The sequence below is a fragment of the Felis catus genome, chromosome A1, assembly GCF_018350175.1.
Source record: "Felis catus isolate Fca126 chromosome A1, F.catus_Fca126_mat1.0, whole genome shotgun sequence".
NCBI lineage: Eukaryota > Metazoa > Chordata > Mammalia > Carnivora > Felidae > Felis > Felis catus.
Window position 1 is genome coordinate 197,891,166 of NC_058368.1, and position 25,187 is coordinate 197,916,352.

A 25,187-nucleotide genomic window follows, 5' to 3' on the forward strand; every position below is an offset into this window, starting at 1 on the left:
GAAACAAAGAAATCAGATGGAGATCTATTAAAACAATCCTACCGAAAGTAAAAAGAGCCTATAAAAATATGTAGAGACACTGTGCTTTTTTTTTTTTTGCTAAGGTAAAACACAAATCACGTCTACGGACTTTAAAACAAAAAGTACATTTATTTTCACAAGGTAAGTAAGTTATAAAACATAAACAGTAATAGCATAGTATAATTCCATTTACAAATGTGGCTATGGGGTTTCCTTTAGGGTACTTCCGGAATAGCATATGCACAATTAATTCCACCACAACCATGTACCATTACCTGCACAGTTCCTCATGACGAAAGTTCGTAAACTGATGCAAAGAAAGTCTTTGAACGGCTGTGGTTTGGTGAGTCTTACCCATTTCATATAAAGGTGCCTTAGCATCGGGATACAAGGAATTTCAGGAACATTCACCCCTAAAAACATATACCAAAAAAAAAAAAAAAATCACTAAAAAACTGTATTCTGTTTGTATTCTGCCTGTGTAAAAGTGTAAGGTTCTGCTTTTCAAGTTGACAATTTGTCCTTCATGGATATTTTTAACAAAACAAACTACCTAATTAAATTCTATCAAGTTTGGCTTATTTAAAACAGGCTCGTAAAGAACAATTTAAGCAAACCGTAAGTGTACTACTTTGTTCTACTTTCTTATTTCTTTAGAAAAGGCAAATGGGAAGATGAGATTTTAAAAGTATTTCCACATTTTATACACATGAATCTTTCTCGTAAGTCTACAACTCTTCTGGGACTCACATACCCAAGAAACGTAAAATGCAAATAAGTTACTGAAAACAAAATTATGTGGAAGGAATACACAACAGTATTCTTTGATGTCAATGCCCACCATCCCGCCAGTGAGAAAACTAAATGTCTCAGGACACAGGTGGGCTAGCTGGCTTCAAATATTGTGGTTTCTGGATGATATCCAGAGACAGACATTAAAGTTGTTTCTACCAATGAATGAGCCTTAAGGACTTGGAACTGTGTGGCAGGAGCCAGTCAGTATGACTCTGGGAAAGTGAGAAACCCATCAGTCATTTACTTTACTATTTCAAACTGATAAAGGTACTTTATGCTTCTGATCTGTAAGTGGCTTAACACTAGGAATCATACCTGCAAAAGACCCTGGCTGAAAGAAAGGGAGGTAAAGGGGCAGGAAAAGCCAAGACACATGAAAGAAGAAAGACAGGTAACTTGTAAGTTCTAAATGGAAGGAAGTGGATCAAGGAAACTGCCCAACAACTAAACCCTGCAGGCTCGTGAAAAGCTAAGGAAGTGACACAAGTCTTTGAGAGAAATCCGAGGACACGGTGAGAGAGCATTTAACAAGCAGTAGCTGGCAAAACCAGTTTAATACGACTTTGCATTCAAGTTGCTAGAAGCCCTGCTAGAGAAGGCAGAATCAAGAGTACGTGAACGGTAGTTTCTGCGAAGGCTAAATTCCACAGGATGCTCCAGTATCAGGATTAGTCCTGCCATCCGGCCCTCCCCAAAAAGCAGTTACCTTTAGCCTGGAACTACGCATATACACTGTATGGCAGCAGACAGGAAGTAAAATAGGGGATGAGACCGAAGGAAGAAAGGCAGAGGAAACGAAGTACAGACCGTGACTCAAGATGCAGAATTTACAAAGGTATGTTTAACACCTACCAAGATGGTGGCAATTCTAATTAGGAATCTCAAAGTAGCAAGGGTGAGACAGATCTAGACTACACTGCGATATCCTGTGCCCAATCCACGTTTTGCCCCAGATCCATCCTATAAACAAAGGACAGTTACAGGTCCTCCCCTGAATGTGCATTAATTTACTGTACACATTTGTATCACCATCACAGTGTTAAACTGCTGAATTAATCAAAAGAATTAATGCATTTCAACAAAATTTACCAACCACTTATATCTGCAATGAACAATGACAGGAATTATGGAAAATATAAAGATATAAAAACAGTTTCTGACTTTACAGAGCCTATGTTATAAACTGCAGATATCACAGAATCTTTGTATCTAAAAATCCAATCCCAAACTAGGTATCTCAAGTGCCTAATCAGAAGCACTCCTTGATCTTGTAAATAAAAGGCTGCTAGAGAGCTTTCCTCTTATGCCATAATTGTGCACATAAGTCCTATTTAAGACCTACTTCTGTTAAAAAAAAAATAATAATCATAGTAATTTTTTAAAAAATGGGGGAGGGGTGTGGGGATGCCTGGGTGGCTCAGTTGGTTAAGCCTCTGACTTTGGGTCAGGTCATGATCACACAGTTCATGAGTTCGAGCCCCCACACTGGGCTCCGGGCTGACAGCTCAGAGCCTGGAGCCTGCTTCAGGTTCTGTGTCTCCCTCTCTCTGCCTCTCCCCTGCTTGCGCGCGCACACACACACACTCTCTCTAAAGTAAGTAAACGTTAAAAAAAAAAAAAAAAGACCTACTTCTTACCATCCCTGCTGCACTCCCTGCACCACCTCACCCAGTTTCAGAAATTTCCACTTCTTAAACCATGACCAATACTCAGAATAATGCTTAGAGCAGAACAGATACTCAATAGGTGTATTTTTAAAAAAATATTTAATAATAAACATTAAAAGTCTAAGGTAACAGGAGTCCTCCCAAAATCCTTTCCATAATGTAAGCCAAAGGTAACAAATTTGGGGAAACATTTGCCCTTATAATTAGGTTGAAATTATTGTGATATAATTTCATCAACTATGTGGATGGAGGATGCACACTATAATCACTGCAAATAAGGTGCCTTTGGAAAAAAAGCACCCTATTTCCCATTTCTCAGGGAAAAAGAGAAGTGGCAGAATTTTCCATTGGCTCTGGGTTGAACATAGGAGAATTTGTTCTAGAGCTGAGGTGTATAAAAAAGGAGCCTGTAGCTGCATGTAGCTATTTGACAAATGAACGTAAGATAAAAATTCAATTTTTCTGTTTCACTAGCCATAGTGGGCACATGGGATAGTACAAACATAAGACATTTCCATCATCACAGGAAGCTGTATTGGAGAAATCTCTGAAGGGCTGAACTAGGACCGAAAGGGCAGGGAACAAGGGCAGGATTCTGGCTCATTGAATAAAACAAGACAAAAAACAAAACCTACCAACTTTCAAAACTGCTCAAACCATCTTCAAAAAGGGAACAGACTGGTTGTGAGGCAGTATTTCTCTCACTCCCCAGACCCACCTAGGGCTCTTTAATGGGAAATATAAATTTGTGTACAAGCATTTCTCTGGCCATCATCAATCAACAGAGCCATTTCTAAAATTCTCATTAGTCCCTTTCAGTCACTATTCAATTATAGGACATTTCAAGGAGTCACAGGTGACCCAAGAGACATGTACTCACCAACTAAATGTAAAGTTTGAATTTTGGCTCCTATAGGAATTTTCAGTTTATTTTCAGGAGGAATTGGAAACGCTCCATTACGATTACGAAACTTCCCCAAAATATGAACATGCGGCATATATGTCCATATAGATTCTACCAACTCCAAATGAGAAGTTTCCACACCCTAGAAAATAATGCCAAGCAAGCATAAGAAAGGCTATTAATTTAGCATCAAAAGCGTCTATTTCTGTATCATAATATACTAAGTATGCAATGGGACTTGAATTTCGTTATGGATGAAATCTGGATGTGAGGGAACATGTTCTTTCATTCTCTGATATATTATTTCATCAATCAGTTGATGTCACCAGGTACACTCACCACTAAGTTTGGGCATGCCTGCAAAGCTTCCAGAACTCCTGGAATGCTAAAAGCCTCATGCCCCCGTACCCTTCGCCTCTCAAGGTATCTAGGGTGAAGGCCATATAGCTGTTCGACGTCTGGCATCTTCTTCAATAGTGTGAGAAAACTGGAATCTGTGAAGCCTGAGAAATTCAGAAGTATTTAGAGGCAAGTTCACCTTTCTGTTCATGAACATTTACTAGTCACTTCTAATTTTATCAAAAGTTAACCAAAGGTGTCATTTTAAAAATTTTGTAAGACTGACACTACAGCTGAACAAATGGTTAAACAGAAAACATATTCCTTAAGCAAAAGAGGACATGTGTCAGAAACCCCACTTATCCTGAGTTAATATCTTACAGAGCTAAGGCTTTTTATCACTGCCTTGGTGGTGTTTAAGGCACAGAAATCTTCGACTAGGAACAACACACTTTTAACCTGGATAACTTGCACCTATTACTGGACTGGTGGCTGAGGAAGGACCACCTACCTGATCAGCACCGCCCCCCCCCCCCCCCCCAACCCAAAGGTACTCTCTGGTCCAGAGAACCTCTAGGGCTCTGCAGAGCACACAACTAAAAAATGAGTAAGATGTGAGGAAGCTCCCAGTTCTAACCTAAATCCCAACAAACCAGGTTCTCTTGGTCTATCCATTTCCTAATAATTACTCTATCCTGTGTTTATCACTCCCTGGACATTTTGGAAAAATGACATTCTGAAAACTGAAAATGAATTGAAATTGAAATGACATTCTGAAAAATGAAAATTTCATTTCTGAAAAAGACAAATGCAAGTTAGCTAAGAGTATCTAAGTGAACCAAACTGAAAGGATGCTGAGCTCACAGAAAGCTATTTATCTGGGAGGCTGACTGTGTTCCATCCACCAGATGGGAACAGTAAGGCAGATTACTTCCACCACTGCAGGGGTTTTGGTATGGTAAGTAGGGAGACAGTCGATACTTCATTATCTGGGATGTTTTGTCTATAATGGAGGTTGTCAGAGTCACATGTCTGCTCACTAATGACAGCTAAAATTATTAATTCTCAAGAACATAAATGAAGCCCCAAATCACTAAGTCTTACATGAGTTGTTCTACTTGCACAGGGCTGGTGCAGATGATTGTGTTAACTTTCGAATCACAAAAGTGAAGAGTTAAGAAGAGACTTCAAGGATCACTTGGTCTGATTATAATAACAGCTCTTGCAAAGCAACCTTCACTAACTGAACCAATCAATGTGCTAACCATTCTATACTCTCTCACCTACTCTCACAACCCCCCAAAAAGGTAAATGCCCCACTTATGAATGTAAAAAATGAACTTGAAAGAATTGAAAAGCTACCATGTGGGAGAGCCAGAATTCAAAACCAGGTGTGACCACTGCCAATGCCCATCCTCTTTTGTCACATACTTACTACACATTGTCTCTCGTTAAAAAATCGGTAACCTTCTACCTTTACAGAGATGGACAATCCAAAGAACTTGCATATGTAAACCATAAAAACCATGGTTATCGTTACTACATAGAAAATTGGGGCTTAAATTCTAGGTTTAAACTAATGCCAGGGTGGCATTAGTAAGCAAAGTTAAAGAGATCTTATTCTAGGCTACAGACTGTCTGCTTCAATCCTCTTTTACAGTCACTGCAGGAATGGGAAGCTTTGGGCTCACAGTTATTTATCACAGTCTGAAAGAAATCAGCAAAGATTCTCTTCTAATTTGATAAGGGACAGAGATGTTAATGCGAAGACTGCATCACACGGGACTCTGCTATCTCGCCTGATACAGTACATTAATCCCATCGCCAGAATTCCTGCTGACCTAACCTCTGTTAAAGCAAATCTAACATAAGGAGTGACAGTCATTTTCACACTGCCCTCATTTTTTGTCTTTCCTGCTATAACTGATCACTCTTTGGAAAACAATGAGCTCTTTTCCCTCAGAATGGTTTCTTTGAAGTATTTGAGGACAACTGTGGTTTGCCTCCCACTGAGCTAAGTTCTAGCCTTGGGTCTTTGCAACGTTCTTCACAAAAAGGTATATGCTGATAACTAGCTCTGGCCAGAGGATAAGAGCTACCAGTTGACTGATGATCTTTTTGAAAGGATACAGCCCCCCAAAGTGTATAATATTCCCATATTGCAGAGATAGTCTGCCGTATTCTACTTCACTTCTGTCAAGGCTCCCCCACCCCACCCTCATCACATCTTCAAAATATCAGAATTGGGATAATGCTAATAAAATGTGGTTCAACAAGACATTTAAAATTGCTACATAGCAGTAACTAAAAGACACTAATAAATGGATTGGTGTTAACTGAAAAGAAGCCTTGACTGGCCCTTAATTTTAATTCTTCCCTTTCAGATGTGCTCTACTTAACTAAAGTCATCAACTTTCTTATCTGGTCTCTACCTGAGGTCTGTTTTGTGGTCAGGCCACTAACTCTGAAATCTTCACCCGTAAGGCGAATTATGCCTTGAGAATCTCTAAGACCTAGCATACTCTCAAGGGCTAAAGAAAGGAAAGCTCCAGAAGTGCAAATTTCTGTGGCCTGCTGGAGCAGCTTTACAAAAACTGATTACTATTTGTTTAACCAGAGGATGCCATTAAGGGGTATAGAAAAACTATGAGAACCTGCATCGTAGAACAACAGACATTTTGTCTAATATAACAGACATATATTGAATTAACAGCTAAATAAGTATTCTCCAACCATATACTTGTGGAACAGGTTGATATAGCTCCTTAAGGAACTAAAACTGCAAAGCCTCAAGCAAAACACATTTTATCAACCCAAACCAACCTAAGCAATTTAGATAAGATTCTGCCTCCCTACCTACGAGGTGATTTAGATTACCTATCTTAAGACAAATAATGTTTGATGGGAATATTATTAGTTTCTAGTAGGACTCCAAGGTACCTTACAGGCTAAATCCACTTACCACTTGGCATGTATTCCCACCACCGCCCTGCACAGAGATCCACAACCCTCACCACTCTCAGATATAGGGTCACTGCTTCTTTTAGCTTCCTGGAAAGACATTCCATACACATGATATCCTGCAGAGGGAGGTACCTTTGTGAGAGAAAGAAACTCATATTTATCAAGTGGATAAGTACTTCCTCTCACCAACAGGTTACTTTTTTTCCTTCTCCAACCCCTCAAATAAGACTTTAGGAATATTTACAGGGTTTTAAGATTAACATGCACTTAAAGCTTTTCACTAAAAACAGAGGAGTCCGCAAATACTCAAGCATCCAAATAAAGTACTGAGATCCCTCCAAAGGGTGATTGCTAAAACTTGCCTTTCTCCTTTTAAGTCATCACAAACCAAGAAAATCTCAAGGAAAAAAAAAAAAAGAAGAAGAAGAAAAAAGATTTCAGTGCATCTCCAGGCCTCACAATAAGGGAACATGAACAAGATCAGAGACAACTAATCAATATGAACATGGCCAATATAAGTTTATAGCTTTTACAGAATCCATTTCCTGTAGTAGCTAAAAAAAATTCCTCTATGCTCCCTCAACACCACCCAGAAACTACGATTTTCTCCATCAACAATATGTATACTAAGTTTACAGTATACCATTTTTTTCCTATATCTTTTTACCTTTTAGATCACACTCTGATAAAAGTATTGCATAAGCATTAAATGAGAACACCTCATCTCAACTACAATTTCCTCTTTTCCAACTTCCCCTGCTATCTCTTCCTTCCTGAAACTTTTCAACTAACCTCTACTTTTGTTGTTTTCAGTAATAGCAATATGCATTTTGAAAGATCAAAAAATTTCATCTTTCTCTCTTCCTGAACACCTCTCCATGCACACCTAGATGATGATGATGATTTTTTTTTTTTTTTTTTTTTAAGTAAAGTGGCGCCTGGGTGGCTCAGCTGGTTAAGTGTCCGATTCTTGATTTTAGTGCAGGTCATGATCTCATGGTTCATAGGTTTGAGCCCCATATCGGGCTCCGTGCTGGCCGTGGGGAACCTGCTTAGGATTCTCTCTCTCTCTCTCTCTGTCTGCCCCTACCCTGCTTGCTCTCTCTCTAAATTAATTAATTAATAAAAAAAAAAAAGGTAAAAACAGAGGCTCAGTCAGTTTAGCTTCTCTTGGTTTCGGCTCAGGTCATGTAATGGGTTCATGTAATGGAGCCCCAAGCAGGTTCTGCTTGGGATTCTCTCTCTGCCCCTTCCCCCCTTCTCTCTCAAAATCAATAAGTAAAAATTATTGAAAATTTTTAAAAAGGTAGAAACTACCCTTTATTGAGCTCACATTATGTCACAGACACTGTACCGTAGTCACTGTTTCACGACTTTACAAAGTAGCTTGTTCTTCATTTGCCCTCTCCCAACCTTTTTCTTTCTTTCTCTGCTAGACTGGGTTCCCTATCACTCTGGCTAGCAGTTGATTTTGGCCAAAGTACATGATAGGCAAAGGCTTTCTGCTATCGCTAGTCGCCTAGTTGAACTCTTCACCCCTTATGAACCTCTCTCAATCGTCCCTTCATTAAATGAGCTTCAAATTCTGAGGCTGAGTGTATGTACCCTGTTTCCTGTTAGAACTCCCACTGATACAGGAGGTGCTATTTTACAAGTGGGAAAACAAACTCACAAAAGTTAACCTGCAAAAAGTCAACAGCTAGGAAAGAGGAAGGAAGAGCAGGGATGTCAACACAGTTGGGTTTGACTCTAATTCCTAAAAATTAAGCTAATTCTAAAAAAAAAGTCTAAGTGTGTCTGCTGAGTATTTCTCTGCTCCATTTTTTTTCCACCTCTGGACTCTCCCGCTTCCCTTTTAAACTCTTTAAAGAGAATAAAATCGGGGCGCCTGGGTGGCGCAGTCGGTTAAGCGTCCGACTTCAGCCAGGTCACGATCTCGCGGTCCAGGAGTTCGAGCCCCGCGTCAGGCTCTGGGCTGATGGCTCAGAGCCTGGAGCCTGTTTCCGATTCTGTGTCTCCCTCTCTCTCTGCCCCCCGCCCCCTTCATGCTCTGTCTCTCTCTGTCCCAAAAATAAATAAACATTGAAAAAAAAATTTAAAAAAGAGAATAAAATCAAACCTTATTTTACACACTTACACACACGCACGTGCGCACACACGCGGGCGCACACACACACACACACACACACTACAGCTAACTTACAGCCTCCAAAACTCAGATATAAGTAGGATAATTTTCAGAAATGACAGGACTCCACATTTTATAAACAATGAAAAATACTCAATTTGTTTTCTGAATCAAGTTACACACTAAAGAATTTTTGCCTCAAATCACTGATTGTTATCCAAAGTATATGCCTAAGTAAATATTACAATCCCTTTAAATACACATAGATCAGTGATCACATGAAGATTACATCATATTTGCCCTCAGGAAAAAAAAATGTATTAGAAGAGATGTGACACTTGATTCCATTTCTTCCATTTGAATAGTCTTTTCAAACTGCAAAATGTTATCTGATTCATTCTCAACTTAAAATATGGTCCAATTCTTTTATATGTCCTGCCATTATTCAACAAATATCTAACACATATTCCTAGAAACAATTTTACCTATGCTTTCTTCCAGGATTTTAACAATGTTATTATTTAACTCACTGATGCCTTTAGGATTTGTTGTCAGATAAGGGAGAGAAGAACATACTTTCATTACTTTCTCCAAATGGTTTTTGGGTTATGACATCATCACTGAAGAATCGACTCAGCTCTTCCTCACTGATATGAATACCAAGTTTATCATAAACTAGATCCGAATATATATTTGAATCCATATATATACCTATATATATAATATATATACATATATATATTACCCAACTATCTGTGATTTATTTCTCCAGTATCAAATCTTCAATTATTGTATATTTTAGATTACATATGTACATATCGCAGGGTTAGGCTCTTTTTCTGAAAAAACTTCAGACATCTTTCTGCCAAATGAACTTTAGCATCCTTCTGTTACATTATAAAAATTCTGTTATTCTGGGTTACCTATTCCCAGACACAAGTGAACTGACAAAACTACAGTGTCACACAACAATCTGTGGAAGATAAAGAATAATACAAATTCATGTCAGAAAAGAAAAATAAGGTACCTGTGGTTCCCTACAGTAGTTCTGCTATCATTATTTTAAAACTTCTCGGGGTGCCTGGGTGGCTCAGTCGGTTGAGCAGCCGACTTCAGCTCAAGTCATGATCTCACAGTTCGTGGGTTTGAGCCCTGCGTCGGGCTCTGTGCTGACAGCTCAGAGCCTGGAGCCTGCTTCCATTCTGTGTCTCCCTCTCTCTCCGCCCCTCCCTTTCTCTCTGCCCCTCCCCTCCCCTGCTTGCACTCGGTCTCTCTCAAAAATAAACCTTAAAAAATTAAAAAAAAAAAAAACTTCTTAATCGGCAAATATTCAGTAATTTTTAAAAATTCAAAACATTTCTAAGAACTCCATGTATGGAAACTTCCTGAAGGTAAATAAAACAATGGAAAAGCCAAATGCTTGGAAAACTCCATTGCAATTTTCAAGGAAAAAAACTGGAAGCAATCCAGATGTCAGACCACAAGGGAGAAGTTAATTATCATGTCATAGTCAATGACGAAGATGCTAATTAGGAAGACCCCGTCGCAATATGAAAAAAGGCAGAACACAACATAACCCCTAATGCTCACTAAGCGCTTATGCTATGCAGTGTGCTGAGTGCTTTAAAAGCATCAGCTCACTGAATGCTTACAGTTAACATCTTTATTGATCGCTGGTCCGAGGCAAGTAAATCAAAGACTCATGATTCACACTCAGGTCTCCAACTCCAGAGACAAGGTGTATTAGGGTTGTTTATCTGAATGAACAGTGACTGACAGAAGCAAGCAGGGGAAACTGGAATGACAGGTTTTTGTTTTCACTTCTTTGTTGTTAAAATGCAGTCTGGAAAGTAACATAATCAAAAAATCTGTTTTTGAAAAAAACTTTACCACAAAACAACTTTAATGTGTGCACTGCATATAGTAACGATGGGTATTATTTCATGAAACTTTTATTTCAATCACTTACATATATGTGCATAATGAAGAAAATGTTTCTCACTGTGGTTTGTAGTCAAAAAAGTCAGAAACACTGCCTTATGTTGTACACACATGGTACTGTAATAACAAAAGTCAACAAATCAGTCAATAAGAATTCCAAGAAGTCTGGAATGTTAACATAGTCTAGAGAATGGATGTCCAACAGAACTTATCGCAACAAAAGTTATCTCTATCGTTAATGTCTACGCTGTCCTACACAGTAGCTACGAGACACATAGGGCCGATGTAACTGAGGAATTGGAGTTTTAATTTGATTTCATTTAAATTTAAATGCCATATGTAGCTAGTGACTACATAGAGAGTGCAGCTCCAGAATTTGCCCCTACTTATACATTCTAGGTGGGTAAAAATCAACCAAACAAAATCTTACCTAAAAATATGACAAAGCACTTCATGTGAAAGTTGATTCATATAATCCTTTGTTTCATCGGATATGGTTTCCTCAGGGATTTCATTATTCATGAGACATGTTTTAACACTTTTCTTTCGTGGACCCATTGCTATGTTATCTCCAGTATCAAAGAGCAAATCTTCCCTCTTGGTTACTTGACTGCAAAGCACCTGAAAGCAAGCAGAGAATAGAGTAGACTAAATAAAGCACACCAAACCCAAACTCAGAAATTATCCCTATAAAACAGACTTTTGTAAAACCATGCTTACTTGAAAAGAGAAAGATGGGTACCCACAGACCACATTCAAATTAATAAAAACATTACACAAAACCCACAGAACATCTTTTTCTGAAGAGCAGCAGAGAATATAAAAATGCATTATTCAGAACAAGCAAAAATAATTCAAGGAATCAGGATTCTACATTCTATTCTGTACTCTGTTCCTTCCTATCTAATTCACTCAGTCTCCCCAAGCATCAATTTCTTCCACTGTAAGCTAAGATCATTAAACTAGGTTAACAAAACTCCTTCCAATTACAGAGCTCCCAACCCTAGGACCATCCCTCACACAGAAGGTACAAGAGGACTGTTGGGCTCTAGTCCTGGATCTGCCAAACTACTTCTATGAACTTGAGTCACCTTTTAAATTCTTCATCTTCCCCCCTATAAAGTCAGGGGATTAGACTCCACAAGTAGGTTCCAGAACCCTTCATAAATCTGATAAAAATTACAGACCTTCTGCTCAAAATCTCAACACTGTTTATGTGCAATTTCAGAGAGAGAACAAAACCACCCTTTTCCTCTCCTGTAAACATTAAGGAGCAAAGGTTAATTCACTTTTGTGTCAAATGTATGTTTCGCTTGTTTTTAAAATAAGCTTTGGGGTGTGCCTGGGTGGATCAGTCGGTTAAGCGTCAGACTTCAGACTTCGGCTCAGGTCATGATCTCAGTTCGTGGGTTCAAGCCCCACATTGGGCTCTGCACTGATGGTGTGGAGCCTGCTTTCGATCTTCTTTCTTCCTCTCTCTCTCTGCCCCTGCCCCACTTGAGCTCACACACGTGCTCTCTCTCCCTCTCTTTCAAAATAAATAAAAATTTATAAAATAAAAATAAAATAAACTTTAGTAAAGGAAGAGAGGGGAGGAGGGAGGAAAAGGAGAGGATGGGGGGGGGGCGGGAGGACAAATTAAAGTCAGATGAGCAAGCACCCAGAGGTTTGTTTTATTTTGCTGACCAGGATAAGAGGGAACCATGTGATAATAGTGTCCTTTAAATAGCATTATCAATTATCATTGGTAACATTCTCAAAAATGTCCTGGACTCGAACTCCAAGAACTCTAGATCACAGCCTAACCTTCGTCATGCCACAGTGATGCACAGAAGTGCAGTTCCAAATCAGCGGATCTCTAGTAACTGCTCCGTTTTGCGCACCACCTTCTCCTTTTCCCTAATTGTAATCCTTTACTATTAAAACTTGCTAAAGTGGACTGCATGCTTCTATTTTCCTACAAGGTAGACTCATTAAAAGCTTAACCTTTTCCTGATGACCTGAGCTTATCAATAGGATTCCGTGATGCCTCTCCTCAGGGACTATGCAAGTCTGTGGGGTTCTTGGGGACCCTTTGCTCTACCAGTAAATGGGAGCAAACTACAAGGCTAAGCGAATCCTCAAGATTTCTTGTGCCTGTGTGTGTTCTGGTCTCTTCCCTCACAGACAGGTCACCTGTAATTTCTGGCAGTTAGCAGCGTGCTTGCTCCCCTTGCATTACACACACACACACACACACACACACACACACACACACACACACACACACACCTACCTCTAATCCCTCTCTAATTTGTTGCCTCTTCAGCCATGGCCTAGGAAACGAGAACAACATGTCTTTACAATTGTGTGGATGAGTATCAACAGGCAACTGGCAGTACAGACCTAAGGGATTCTGCAGAGTAGGAGCATGAGCTGCCATGCTCTCAATTCATGACATCTCTTTTGCTTTCTCAAAAGCTTATTTGTATGTTGACCGTCCCATTTTGGCTAACAGACCTCTGGAGACAGAAAAGTTTGTACTAGAACTGCCCACGAAAAAAAGTTATAAATACACTCGTCTGTTTCTATCACTGCCCAACTTTTCCTATTCACTGCCCCCTCTCCGGCAAAATGAACCTTTCCATCTCACGACAGCGCTGAAACTGCTCCAAGGTTATTTTGATCTCCTCATCATGAAATCCCACAGGCTCTCTTCCGTGCTCCCCTCACCTGACCCATCTGTAGTATGGGCCAGTGCTGACCACTGCGTCTACGAAAACTTCTCATCATGTGACTACTTCTCCCCAAAGTAATACTCTCTTGATCATCTTTATTCCTGCATGACCACTCCTCAGTCTCCTTTGCCAATTCACCCTAGAATCCTCTTCTCCCAGGGGCAACTGTATCCATTCTTGGGGCTTCCTCTACTACAAATACACTTAAAACAAACAAACAAACAAACAAAGTATTCTAGTTGCTATCCCTCCTGAGCTCTAACCTTTACTTCCTCTGCTTATGAGAAACCTTCATCTCAGGATCTTGAACATCCTTCAAAAATATTATGCCCAACCTGAACTCTCTCCACAACTACAACCACCCCCCAACCCAAAACATGTTCAGTCACTCACACACACACACACACACCTGCTTTCCCTACTCTAGTTTACCAGATGCTCAAATGAGAAACCTTGAAATCAGTCTCAAATACTGCTCTTGCAACCACGCCTGCGGGCCTTCAGGCCTCTATCAATCCTCACCTGGCCGACTGCAATGGCTTCCTCAATGATCTCCTTGGAGCCTGGAGCAAAGCCTACCACACAGCACGCCCACAGTAAGTAATTTGCTGAATAAATGCTTAACGTATCATACTCCACGTTGAAAGCAGAAGGAGCTTTTTAAAACATTCTTCTGATTGCATATTAAGTGGAAAAAGCAAGATGTAGGTTATGCAGAAAGTATGCCCTTATTTGCATAAGAGAAAAAGGACAAATATGCTTGTGTTTGCATGGGACATTTCTGGAAGGTCCCACAACAAAATAATAACAGTGGTTACCCCTGGGGAGAACAGAGGGTTAGGAAAGGAGGAAGAGATTTTTACTTTCCATATATTCTTCTCCATTATTTGAAAATTTAATTTGTTTTGTATATTATACCTCTTAAACAACAAAAACAAAAACACCCAAATCAGCCTGCAAGGAATCCTAGTTTGCATAGGATAAAATATTTCCCATCAAGTCTCACAGCACCTTCCCAGTCTTATCTTTCAATCCTTAGCCCTTGTTCCTCGGGACACTCACTCCAGCCACACCAATGTCCTCAGGGCCCCCAAACATTCATCTTTCATTCCCAATTAGCTATTAACTCTGACTAGCTGTCCTTCCCTCCCCATTTTTTGCCTAAAACACCACTAACCTGCTTTCAAAATCTAGCTTAAAGGTTAAGTCCTTCGTGAAAACTTCTACTCACCTCCTCTTTTGAGCTCCCTGTGACACTCAGCATATGCTTCTCCTATAAAAACTTGTGTAGTATTTTCTTGGCCACGGTTCTGCCAAGAAAAGAATCTCAAATCTCCTACTTCTAGGTGAAGACAAGTCTTTGCTCAAAATAGATCCTCAAATATCTGATGTATGAACATCCATCATTCTTTCCATTATTCCAGAGGCATCCAGTAGCTTCAAGGCTGCTAAGAACCATTTCATGGTCCTATGAGCACTCTGTTTGCTATGGCAGCACTCAATGATCTTAGCAACGAGCTTCTAACCCTGACAAAAATGCAGTCCAATTTTAATCCATAGGATTAAACACAAAAGAAACAGCTATCTGCACCTACAAATGCCTCAAGGAGACTATTAACCAGTTTCAACCAACCCAACCATGGATGAATTTCCCAGCTAGTATATTTTAGCACACGCTTCACTTTTAAGGATCTGGACAACTCTAACCTTTCATGAACACCTGTTCTTGATTTTCATCCTTTAAGCACAAATCTTTCGTAGCCTTCCTCCCCCCTTTTTTTTCTCTACCAAATCCACACCACTAGCAATTTATACCCTCTTCTTATGATTCCACCTTTTGCTGTTCCCTATTATTTTGCAAGCTGTGATTTTGTGGGAATCAGGTTTAGTAGCCTCAGTGCACAACCTGCACTTGAAGTTTTAAACGAAACAGACTGCACCTTAACTTTGAGTTTATAGAAGTTCACTTGTTTAGAACTCAGAAAAAGTACTCACAGGTATGATTTCATACATTATGCAGAGATCAGGTGCCCAGCAAGCCCACAAAAACCTATTTAACTTATAGTATGCGTTAACACTAACTACTGAAGGGCCTAAATTAGCAGCACTAACAACATTTTAGGTGAAATTATGTACATCATTTTCCATATCGTGCCTAGAGTTGAAGACTTAGTCATGCAGCTACCTACTTGACAGCAGGTGGAGTAGTGACTCCCCTGCCTTAAGCCTCTGGTGGGGGACCCGTGAAGATGAACACTAGGGTAAAAGATAAGATCTCCATCCTACATCCAGGGGCTTAACAGTCAGGACCCACAGCCAGAGGAAAGCCATCAGTCCTCTCCTCCTCCAAGCAGGTGCCCCTAGAAATATCCAGGAGATAAAAAGATTCCTCATTAAAGGACTCATTTATTTTGAGTACTATCACCACTCCAACTCTACAGAGGACAACAAAATTATTTCAATGAAGGTTGGCCTCATCTTCCATTTCAGTGAAATACTAGCCAGGCTATGCTGAGAGAAACAGAGGCCTGGTATCCCTGTATGAGAAGAAAACACCATGCGAGACCAGCAAAATCCAAGTGATGATGCTGTCTCTCTTGTAGGTGCACTCTCTCTTCTTAATAGCTTTTCTTTTAGTGGGATGAAGGATAAAAGCAAGTGAGAATAGAAAACTAGACTTCCACGTCTTGGGTTTCCTCCTACCCCTATATCCAACATATCGTCATTTGCCATTTGAGAAACTCAACGAGGTAGGAAAGGTGCAAAGCAGAAGCAGGTTAAACGGAAAAGAGGAAAGGAGGGAAAATCCTATTATCAACAGTAGGTAAAGATGAAGCAATGATGCGGGCCTAGCAGAAGAGTCACAGAGGGTAAGGGAGAGGGAAGTATAAGTAACAGGTGAGTAACCATATGTGAAGAATATATTTTGCAGCACCAGGTGTTATTTCTAGGGTTAGCAAGTTCTGGAGGCTCAGGCTTTAAAATGTTATTCTGACACAAGTACAAAATCCCAGAATGTCAAAGCTGAAGGGGCCCTCAGAGACCACCTGGTCATGCAGTTCTTAACTTTTTGTGGGTCACAAACCCTTCTGGGACTATGGTGAAAGCTGCACATCTTCTCCCCAAGAGGAAAATAAAACATACCCAGACTTGTGCATGATGAATTTCATATGCAATCTCGGGGACTTCACAGACACATCAAAGCTCATCCAGAGGTCTTTACCTAAGACTAGCTCCTCAATTTTCAGATGGACAAACAGAACCAGGGAAGAGAAGTCAGTGGCCCCAGAATATGTATTAAGTGTCAGGATTTCAAGCTGGGATTCGGACTTCCCAGCCTACACCACACCTACATCAAGTCAGGCTCCGGACCTCGGCTGTTTCTCTGCACTCCAGAGCCTGGCCACTGCTCTGAGATGGGCTTCTGGACGCTCTGACAGAAATGCTGCTGACCGCACCCTCCTCCACAAATCAGGGTTTGTGATCCTTCTAATGTAGGCTCCTACTCAACAGCCCTCAGCAGTCCTGGGGATGCTATATTCTGTGGCTGGCTGTTTAGCAGACCTTAGCTACCAGAAGCATCTTTTTCATCCTGGAGGTGCAAGTACGTTCCAAGTAGTAAACCCGAGTTGTCTGTGTGTATTCTTTAAGCCAGGGGTCTTGCTGTAATACACTTTCTCTTAGGTCTGCTCTTCTTCCAGCCTGTAGGTTCAAAACTCCTTTCTTCCCAAACAGAACTACACTATCCTCTACTAATTCAGTTCATTCTCTTTGCTCCCAAATTTACCCCTCTCTTTTAATCCTTGACCCTCAAGGCTATCTCCACCTCTTACGAGGAAGCACCAACATTTGCTTGCTTGCAAAATCAAGTTCTTTTCCTTTTAATCCTCTATTAAGGATTAAAACCTCTGGAGAGGTTTTCACACTATTCACAATTCTGACAGTTGCTGGTATCTATAAAAGTCCTGTATCAATCCACTCCTTCACTCCCTAAATGTCACAACTAAAAATCTTCCTAAACCTGTACCATCTCGCCAACATCCTCCTCCATCCCTGACTTACTCTACTAATTACTCCTTTCCTCAGATCACACGAGGCCCTCCCGGGTATGTGTTTTATCTCTTATTAACACACTGGACAGGGCAAAGATAAACCAACTTACCTTACAACTAAACAGAAAACTTAAGAGATCTCTTCTTCTATAAAATTTTCCTAATACTGAACCAATTCTTCATTCTGTATCTAAATAAGAATTCCATGGAGAAACTCCTTTTTAAAAAAAATTTTTTTTAATTAATTGATTTACTTTGAGAGACAGAGAGAGCGCAAGCAGGGGAGGGGCAGAGAGAGAGAGAGGGAGAATCCCAAGCAGGCGCTGCACTGTTAGTGCAGAGCCAGATGCAGGGCTCGAACTCCAGAAACTCTGAGATCATGACTTGAGCTGAAACCAAGAATCAGACGCTTAACCAACTGAGCCACCCAGGCGCCCTGAAACTCCTTCTATTCTTGATTGCTGCTGTCCGTTCATCCGTCTATCTCCTCATTCACTTACTACCTACTAAGTGCTAGATGGTGACGGAGTCGTTCTTCCTGTGAAACGTAGCCTTAGAATGCAGTCTTAGTCTTCATTGCCCTCACTAAAAATACCTTTCTCCCATTTAAAACTTCCCAATGTCCTCAATCATCCCACCTGGTCAGGGGCTTTCCTGCCCTTCAGGTTCTAATGCCTTTCTTTATTGGCTTCAGCTTGCTCGTATCAAAACAATCTTGCGCATCACTTAATATGACCCCATTCCTAACATCATAAACATTCTGTGTCTACTACCTAGGATAGTCTCTCTTGCCTAAAGAAATGCCACACCACACCCACCAAGCTGGTCCGAAAACAAACACAAATGGAATTATAGTGTCAAAAGGGTCTAGGAATCATCCAGTCCAACCCTTCATCTTCCAGATAAAGAAAAGTGAGGCCCAGAGATGTAAGCTGGCTTGTCCAAAGACACAAAGTCAGAAAGTACCAGTGCTTAAGCAAGGATACAGGTCCTGAACTCCAGTGCAAGACCAATTTTAGTTTTACCATGTCACTTCACCTTACTGAAACCGAGGTTTTTTTCTTTTTTTTTCCCCATGCTATGGCTTAGTATCTTTTCCACTAAAGTGTGTACCTCCAGGCACACATTCATTTAAACAAACACACACGAAAAAGTTATTCTTTGCCCTGAGAGAACATAAGAATCACAGCACTACAAATTTTAAAAGCAGGGGAGGAGCCTTAGGGATCACCTAAACCAGAAATTGTCAGAAGTTAAAAATTAGAAGCGCAGACATGTCAATCTATAGGACTACACAATGTGTAGCTTTCCATACCCCATCTCTTTCCTCTCCCAGAAAGTCATGGCCTTACAAGAGCCATTATTTTACTCTTCAGTTATGCTCAGAGTATGGGAAGGAGGATTACGAACCCGTAACCTAATCCTACGCTCTCATTTGCCAGATGAGAACTCTCGAGTCAAGAGAGTCAGAAGGGATTTGTCCAAAGTGCCAGCAAGTTAATAGCAGCTTTAAGAGAAAAAACGAGGTCTCCCGTTTTTCGCACAGGGGTGTTCTCACACTGCGGGTATAGATGCATAGACCCAAGCCATCAGGACAGAGCTTCCCACTGCACAAGAGCCTTCCTAAGTACCCAGGTGCCCTCGGCCAGTCTGGTGTCTGGAAAGAAACACGGTAGTCGTCTCTTATCAGTCAACTCCAGGCTCTACAGGAGACAGGGAAGACAAGCTTTTCAGGTCTGTCTCTAAGGAAAGACTCCTTTAAAGGGAGTTGAGAATCTGATTTTCAGAGCTAAGAGAAGCATCAGAGGCAACCAACACCTTCACTTGACAGATAAGCAAACGGTGCTACGGAGAGAGTGATGGGCCTGGGCAAGGTCACACAGTTGAGTCGGTGGACGGGGTAAGACCAGAATTTGAGGCTCCTGATCCTAGGGCTGGCTGCCTCTCAAAGACGTATTCATTGCGTCCTGCTCAGGGACACCCCCTCAGTACGCTGACTACAGGGCTTCCTTAATTTACCGGTTGAAACACTGACAACGTAAAAATCGTAGAATTCGTGACACCCGGGGTGGGATGGGGGTCCCATAGGTTGTCCAGGCCAACCCCCCAGTCCGCCCCTATCCTGAGGAAATCGAGACCCAGAGAGAATTTTGTAGGCTAGAATCTTGGGCCAGGTGTGGACAAGGTAAGCAAGCCCCGCAAACAGGGCCTACAAGGCCAAGCACCACAAATCCAATCCCTGCTCTCCGGGACGCTCTAGGCCTGAAAGGGGCCCGAGACCGAGAGCCCAGGCGGTCGGGAGCCCGGGAGCCCCTATCCGGCCGCCTCCGTCCCGCCGCCCACACCCCCGGCTCTGCGGCCCGCCGCCGGTCCCCGGGCCCTCTCGACAGCCGCCTCACCTACGCCGGCCCTCCGTCTGTTATTGTGGTTGAGAGGGAGGGAGAAACGCTACAGACACTTCCCGCGGCCCCCACCGCCGCGGCGCTTCCGCTTCCGCCGCCGCTCAGGCATTTCCGGGGGGTTGCCTTCCGGGGCTGGGCCCGCTCCCCTTGTCCATGTTGGGTGTGGGACGCAGGCGTCTAGTCTCGGCAGCCATGTTACGCGTGGCGGTTTGTGAGGGCGCTGGCGTCAGTCCATCTTTACCCGGACGGCGTCGCCGCGACGGAAGCGCCTAGAGTCTGACGCCGGGGAGCAGGGGGTGGGGAGGCGGCGGGGAGGAGGCTGTCAGGACCCTGTGGTTTGCCCCTCGCTCTGCCCGTGCCTGGCGGTCTCTGATAAGCCTTTGGACCTCGTGTTGCCATTTGCAAAACGACTGCATTCCAAAAGAGAATTTTCCAGAATTCGTCTAGCTAAAAAAAAAATTTTTTTTTTTTTGCCGGCGGGTAGGGTGGGAGGAGTTGTGGGGGAAAGTTAACGATGTTACTGTTAGATTAGTTTTTCTCTACCTTGGGGACATTGTTTCTGCACATAATGAACAGTATTTTACAGTTTCTAAAAGGGTCGCGTATGAGTGTCTCATTAAGGACTGCCTAGCGCTCTCACATACGGGCAGGAATCAGTGTCTTTGTTTAATGGCTGAAAATTACCCTCAGAGAGGTTAATATCACACAGGTGGACTGAAACCCAAATTTTTACCTTCCAGATCCCACGTTCTTGCCTCTGCATGCGTGTGACTAAAATGAACTAAAATACCTACATTACAATAGATACAAATACCTTTCAGGAAAGCTAGTGTGCGTTGAAACCGTAGGAGATGCAGTTTGACCAGACACGGGGCAGACTAGACGATTCTGCTGCAGAAAGCACTGAAGATGGACAAGGTAAACAAACTTGGGATGGGTGGGGGTGGGGGGCTTCCTGCTCCTTGCTAGTCTTTTCTTAATACCGAACCTGGTGTCTTCTCTTTCCCTACTACGGTTTGGCATCACAGGTTTCAGCTTGTCTTGGCAGACACAGTTCTTGCTGGGTGCCATTCCATGTGTTAAAACCGTGTGTCCTGATTTAGGGCTCTGGGAAGAAAAAAACAAGACCTCGTTCTATTTGTACACTGTTCATCTTAATCCCGGCTTTCGTATTGCATTCTTCCTGTAAGTGGAAAGTAGTTGCTTCCGTCAGTTTCTTTCGTATTTGAACTGAAACACAAACACAAACCGTGGCCTTTTCGGTGTTCTGGATTGTCTAGAAAAACATAGGAATCCTATATGGAAGTGCCTAGCACTGAGCCCGGCATAGATACAAGGGATCCAATAAAGTTTACTTCAGTGCAAATGGGATGACTATTTGAATATATTCCTTCGTTTGGTTAGCATTCTTCCTGTGGCAAAAAGTACCATGGTGGGACTAGAAATACAAATAAGATTATGTTTCCTACTTCAAATTTAGAAAGGAGACAAAAGCATAACTACATAAATGCTAAATAGAGATGTTTGTTGAGTGCTATGAGTGCCTGCTGTGTATAATTAGACATCAAAACTAGTTTAGTGGGGCGCCTGGGTGGCTCAGTCGGTTGAGCGACCGACTTCTGCTCAGGTCATGATCTTGCAGTTCGTGAGTTTGAGCCCCGCGTCGGGCTCTGTGCTAACAGCTTGGAGCCTGCTTCGGATTCTCTGTCTCCCTCTCTCTCTGCCCCTTCCCCGCTCATGCTCTGTCTCTCTCTGTCTTCCAAAAATGAATGAACATTAAAAAAAAAAAATTTTTTTTTAAAACTAGTTTAGTTTTAACATGTGAAGGTAGAACATATGCATCCCTTCAGCTCCAAGATTTTTCTGTTCCTTAGTGATACGGGTTTTTATTAGAGTCCTGAGCTAGTGTGCCCTGCTCTCCTACAGTGGCATTTTCAGAGGTGCTCTGACCTCTACAGGGAAATCTGCCCTACACTCAATGGCCCTAAACCACTGAAGGGTTTTTCTTTTTGAATTAAATTTCCAAATGCCTCTACTTCTCATAGTCTCGTAGGTTCTAGCACCAACCTCTCTTCTCCCTTGAAACTTCTTAGGCCCTTAGACAAGGGCCTAGCATTTGTTAGAAGGTTTAACACTTAAGAGGACAAGCCCTGGTTGGGGAGAGGGGACAGGGTTTGTTCAGGGCCACTTCTTATGGCTATGGAGCCTGTGTGACACACAACAGCAGGAGGGTACCGTGCACATCGGGGTCATCCACATTACCCTTGGAGTTGAGTAATGTGGTAGAGCTCAGCTACGAATTTAAACAGGATTTTTTGAGAAGCATATCCTTTTTTACAGCTGTTTTAACTGAGAAGCTGTGTATTCAGTGGTCAGAATGCAGGCTTTACAATTTTAAAAGTTTAGAAAGATCTCGTTCAAATGTGAGTTCCTCTGCTTACTGGCATAGAGACTATGAGCCAGCATTTCAGCTCTCAGCTTCAGGTTTCTCCAGTAGAAATGGACATCGTTATAGTACCTACATAACAAACCACTGCAGAATTTAGTGGTTTAATACAACTTGTTATGATCTGTCATGATTCTGTGGATTGACTGGGCTTGGTTGGACAGTTCTAGCTTGGGGCCTCTTACACTCTTGCAGTCAGACGTTAACTGAAATTGCAGTTAGCTTCAGGCTCAAATGAATGTCATGTTATTGGCAATTCAGGCCAGAAGCCATGTAGGGACTTGCCTAGAGCTCTGCATCAGAGGGCTTGCACATGGTCTCTTTCTCTAGTTTGGGTTTCTCACAGCAAAGCCATTGTGCCCTGATAGGGAGCTCTCAGAGACAGAAAATGCAGAGAGTGAGCTGTTCTAAGCAGCTAGATCCCAGATCTAGCCTTGGATCCCAGACTTCTGTCACAGTCTATTGGTCAAGAAGACACTAAGCCAGCCTAAATTCAAGGGAAGAAAAATAAGACTCTACCTCCTTTTTTTTTTTTATTTATTTTTTTAACGTTTATTTATTTTTGAGACAGAGAGAGACAGAGCATGAACGGGGGAGGCACAGAGAGAGAGGGAGACACAGAATCGGAAGCAGGCTCCAGGCTCTGAGCCATCAGCCCAGAGCCCGACGACGCAGGGCTCGAACTCACAGACCGAGAGATCATGACCTGAGCTGAAGTCAGCTGCTTAACCGACTGAGCCACCCAGGTGCCCTGAGACTCTACCTCTTTTTTTTTTTTTTTTTTTTTAATTTTTTTTTTTCAACTTTTATTTATTTTTGGGACAGAGAGAGACAGAGCATGAACGGGGGAGGGGCAGAGAGAGAGGGAGACACAGAATCGGAAACAGGCTCCAGGCTCTGAGCCATCAGCCCAGAGCCCGACGCGGGGCTCGAACCCACGGACCGCGAGATCGTGACCTGGCTGAAGTCGGACGCTTAACCGACTGCGCCACCCAGGCGCCCCGAGACTCTACCTCTTAATTGAAGGAGTGGCAAAGAATTTGTGGCCATCTTTAATTTACCACACCACCTCATTTGTTTATTTTTAATTTGGGGAGGGGAACATGTGTAGATTTTATTAGTACAAGTATCAGAAAGGAAGGCTGGTAGACCCAGCAGTACAGTTTTTTGAGTCTACACATGAATGATTCTTTACATGTTTTTTTAAATGTTTATTTATTTAGTTTGAGAGAAAGAGAGAGAGAATGCACACATGCATGAGCAGGGGAGGGGCAGAGAGAGGAAGAGAGAGAGAATCCCAAGCAGGCTCCACACTAAGCATGGAACTGATGTGGGGCTTGATCTCACGACCACAAGATCAAGACCTGAGCTGATATCAAGAGTCAGATGCTTAACTGACTGAGCCACCAAGCTGCCCCTACATGGTTTTTTTTTTTAATTGTGTAAAAATACACGCAACATAAAAGTTACCATTTTAACCACTTTTAAGTGTAGAGTCCAGTGGCATTAAGAATATTTACATTTTTGGGGTGCCTGTTGGCTCAGTTGGTTAAGTGTCCGACTTTCGGCTTTGGCTCAGGTCATGATCTCACAGTTTCATGAGTTCAAGCCCTACCTTGGGCTCTGCACTGATGGTGCAGAGCCTGCTTGGGATTCTCTCTCTCCGCTCTCTCTCTACCCCTACCCCTACCCCAATTGCTCCCTCACTGTCAAAAATAAATAAACTTAAGAAAAAAAGAATATATTCACATTTTTGTGCAGCTCTTACTATCATCTACCTCCAGAACTTTTCTCATCTTCCCAAATTGAAGCTCTATACCCATTAAACAACTTCCTGCGCCGCCCCCCCTCCCCCCCACCAGCCCACCATTCCACTTCTTGTCTCTAGATACCTAATATAAGTGGAATCATGTAATATTTGTCCTTTTGTGTCTGGTTACTTTCACTTAGCATAATGTCTTCAAGGTTCATCCATGAGGTGGTATGTATCAGAATTTCTTTTTTAAGGTTGAATAACATTCCATAGTATGTATATACCGCATTTTGTTTGTCCATTCATCCATTGATGGGCATTTGGGTTGTTTCTCCCTCCCGGCTATTGTGAATAATGCTTCAGTAAACGTAAGTAAGCAAGTATCTTTTCTAGATCATATGGCAGTTTTATTTTTAGTTTTTCCATAGTGGCCGCACCATCTTACATTCTCACCAGCAGTGCACGAGGGTTCCGTTTCTCCATATCTTTGCCCTCGTTTGTGTTTTTGTGAGGTAACATTTGTAATCCACTTAGAACAGTACCTGGCATGCAGCAAAAACTCCACAAAACTTACCTGGTATTATTTGATTGTCCAGAGGCCTCTTTTCCTTCTCCAGTATAGTTGAAGTTGCAAGTGCTGAACCTTAGCATGTAATATTTCTGAAGTTCACTTTCAAAGCATTTTACGCTTTCCCAAGTTAATAAGGAAAGCCTATGAAAGGATGTTTCACATAGGTATGTGCATAGAGAATTGCAATTTCAAAACCCAACACAAGGTGGTAGATTAGGCAAAACCAAACCAAACCAGAACAAAACAAAACAAACCACGAAAGAAAGAATGAGAAGGAAGGAAGGAAGGAAAAGAGGGAGAAGGAAAAACCTGCATGGGAAGCTTTTGTAAGCATGAGCTCTGAGTTAAGCATTAAGCAATAAAGCCTTTGCTTTTTATTTTTAATTTGGGCCAAACTGCACCAGATCAAAGTTACGTCACAGGAAAGTGTAAAGATTAAGGTCAAAACTTGGGAAACTCAACAAGCCGTCTTACAATGACTCGTATT

At 41.8% G+C, this 25,187-nt stretch overlaps 2 protein-coding genes across 8 annotated transcripts in view; one reads left to right on the top strand and one right to left on the bottom strand.

Moving 5' to 3' along the window:
• Positions 1–20,081, bottom strand: part of FBXO38 (F-box protein 38) — a 56,732-nt gene extending 36,651 nt beyond the window's left edge. For 3 of the 7 annotated variants that reach the window (XM_045037159.1, XM_019810994.3, XM_003981411.5), the window contains exons 1-6: positions 19,928–20,081; positions 11,190–11,380; positions 6,689–6,822; positions 3,727–3,890; positions 3,364–3,529; positions 297–434 (exon numbers count right to left, since the gene is read on the bottom strand). In XM_045037159.1, coding sequence (XP_044893094.1) covers positions 297–434; positions 3,364–3,529; positions 3,727–3,890; positions 6,689–6,822; positions 11,190–11,317 — 730 coding nt within the window. In that variant the 5' untranslated portion in view covers positions 11,318–11,380; positions 19,928–20,081. Of the gene's footprint in view, positions 1–296; positions 435–3,363; positions 3,530–3,726; positions 3,891–6,688; positions 6,823–10,787; positions 10,877–11,189; positions 11,381–13,034; positions 13,075–15,665; positions 15,812–19,927 lie in introns of those variants that run through there. The other 4 variants (XM_045037153.1, XM_019810982.3, XM_019810989.3 and 1 more) reach the window with 4 other exon arrangements.
• Positions 20,082–20,222: 141 nt separating this feature from the next.
• LOC123379994 (sperm-associated acrosin inhibitor-like) overlaps positions 20,223–25,187 on the top strand; it is a 114,104-nt gene continuing 109,139 nt past the window's right edge. The window contains exon 1 of the mRNA XM_045037162.1: positions 20,223–20,848. The gene's annotated coding sequence lies outside the window, so the exon portion shown is untranslated. The remainder of the gene's footprint in view (positions 20,849–25,187) is intronic.